Source organism: Chrysochloris asiatica, unplaced genomic scaffold, assembly GCF_000296735.1.
Source record: "Chrysochloris asiatica unplaced genomic scaffold, ChrAsi1.0 scaffold00116, whole genome shotgun sequence".
NCBI lineage: Eukaryota > Metazoa > Chordata > Mammalia > Afrosoricida > Chrysochloridae > Chrysochloris > Chrysochloris asiatica.
Window position 1 is genome coordinate 5,268,107 of NW_006408634.1, and position 1,274 is coordinate 5,269,380.

General features: G+C 57.5%; 1 protein-coding gene across 1 annotated transcript in view; it reads right to left on the reverse strand.

Annotated features, from left to right (window-relative positions):
- Positions 1 to 53: 53 nt before the first annotated feature.
- LOC102820666 (kallikrein-1-like) overlaps positions 54 to 1,274 on the reverse strand; it is a 5,923-nt gene continuing 4,702 nt past the window's right edge. The window contains exon 5 of the mRNA XM_006868375.1: positions 54 to 209. Within this exon, the coding sequence (XP_006868437.1) occupies positions 54 to 209 (156 nt within the window). The remainder of the gene's footprint in view (positions 210 to 1,274) is intronic.

A 1,274-nucleotide genomic window follows, 5' to 3' on the forward strand; every position in this document is an offset into this window, starting at 1 on the left:
CAAGCTATTGCTGTGCATTCGAGTTTAATGTGGGTAAAGGCGAGGTGAGGCGCTCAGGGGTTGGCCGCCATGGTTGCTCGGATCCAGGTAACGTATGAAATCACTCGGGTGTAGACAGCTGGCGCTCCGGATTTGCCACATGGGAAGCGACCCGAAGACAGGATACCCTGCAACACGCCTTTGCAGACCAGTGGGCCTCCCGAGTCACCCTAAGAGCACAAGGGGAAGCATCAGAAAGGTCAGCAAGACTCAGGTCAGGCCTGATGACCCCCCTCAGACCTGGACGTGTAGTGCACACACAGCAGCTGCCCAGCTCTGGGGAGAGACACTTGCCTCCAGAGTCCAGCCCCACAAGAAGGTAGGCAGGGAGTCCCAGCGAGGGGACAGGGGCTAGAGTTCTGCCCAATGGGGATGGAGGCACTTGGATGTCCAGGAGTCGGTCCCCGCAGACAGGTCAGTCGGAGGATGGGCAGGATCCGTCTACACCAGCCCTCACCCTCAGTTCTTATCTCAGATGCCAGCTCTCCCAGGAAGTTTGCCATAAATGGACACCACCCCCTAGAAGCACTGGGGAACCACAGAAGAACTGAGCAGGGGAGGGGTAGGGTCAGTTCTGAGAGTGAATGACCCACTGGGATCAGGTGGGGGTTGGGCTGAAGAGCAGGTACTGAAGGCTGGGAGAGGATCCAGGTGTGCATGGACAAGGACTGATCTGGGGTTGGGCAGTGGAATGGAAAGTAGGGACAATTAGGGAGCTGGGGTTGGGGGTGGGGGCAGGAGGAACCAAGCTTTGGGATTGATTCACAGTGGGAAGGGAGAGGGATGGGAGGTTCAGTAGCTGGGGGGCTGGGGAACCTGGGGTGAAGGAGGAGAGGATTTGGGGGAAGCCACTGGACTCATCTTGGACCTGGTTCTCACCAGGATGATGTGTAGGTGGGGGTGCATCTGTGTGCATGGTGGAGGGGTACGTGTGTGTGTGTGTGTGTGTGTGTGTGTGTGTGTGTGGTGCACGTGTGGTATGTGTGGGTGGGTGTGCATCTGTGTGTGTGGTGGAGGGGTACGTGTGTGTGGTGGGTGAATGTGTGTGTGTGTGTGTGTGTGTGGTGCAGTGAGCTGTCTCCTTGGACATGCTCAGCAGTCACTGAGGACAACAGCTTGGGAGGGTCCTTGACTCCTCTCTGCCTCTCGCTCCTCACTTGCTATCAGTCAGCATAACCTGCAGACTCTCTTTCACACATCTGGAGAATGGGACCCTTCTGCCTTCCCTGCCACCA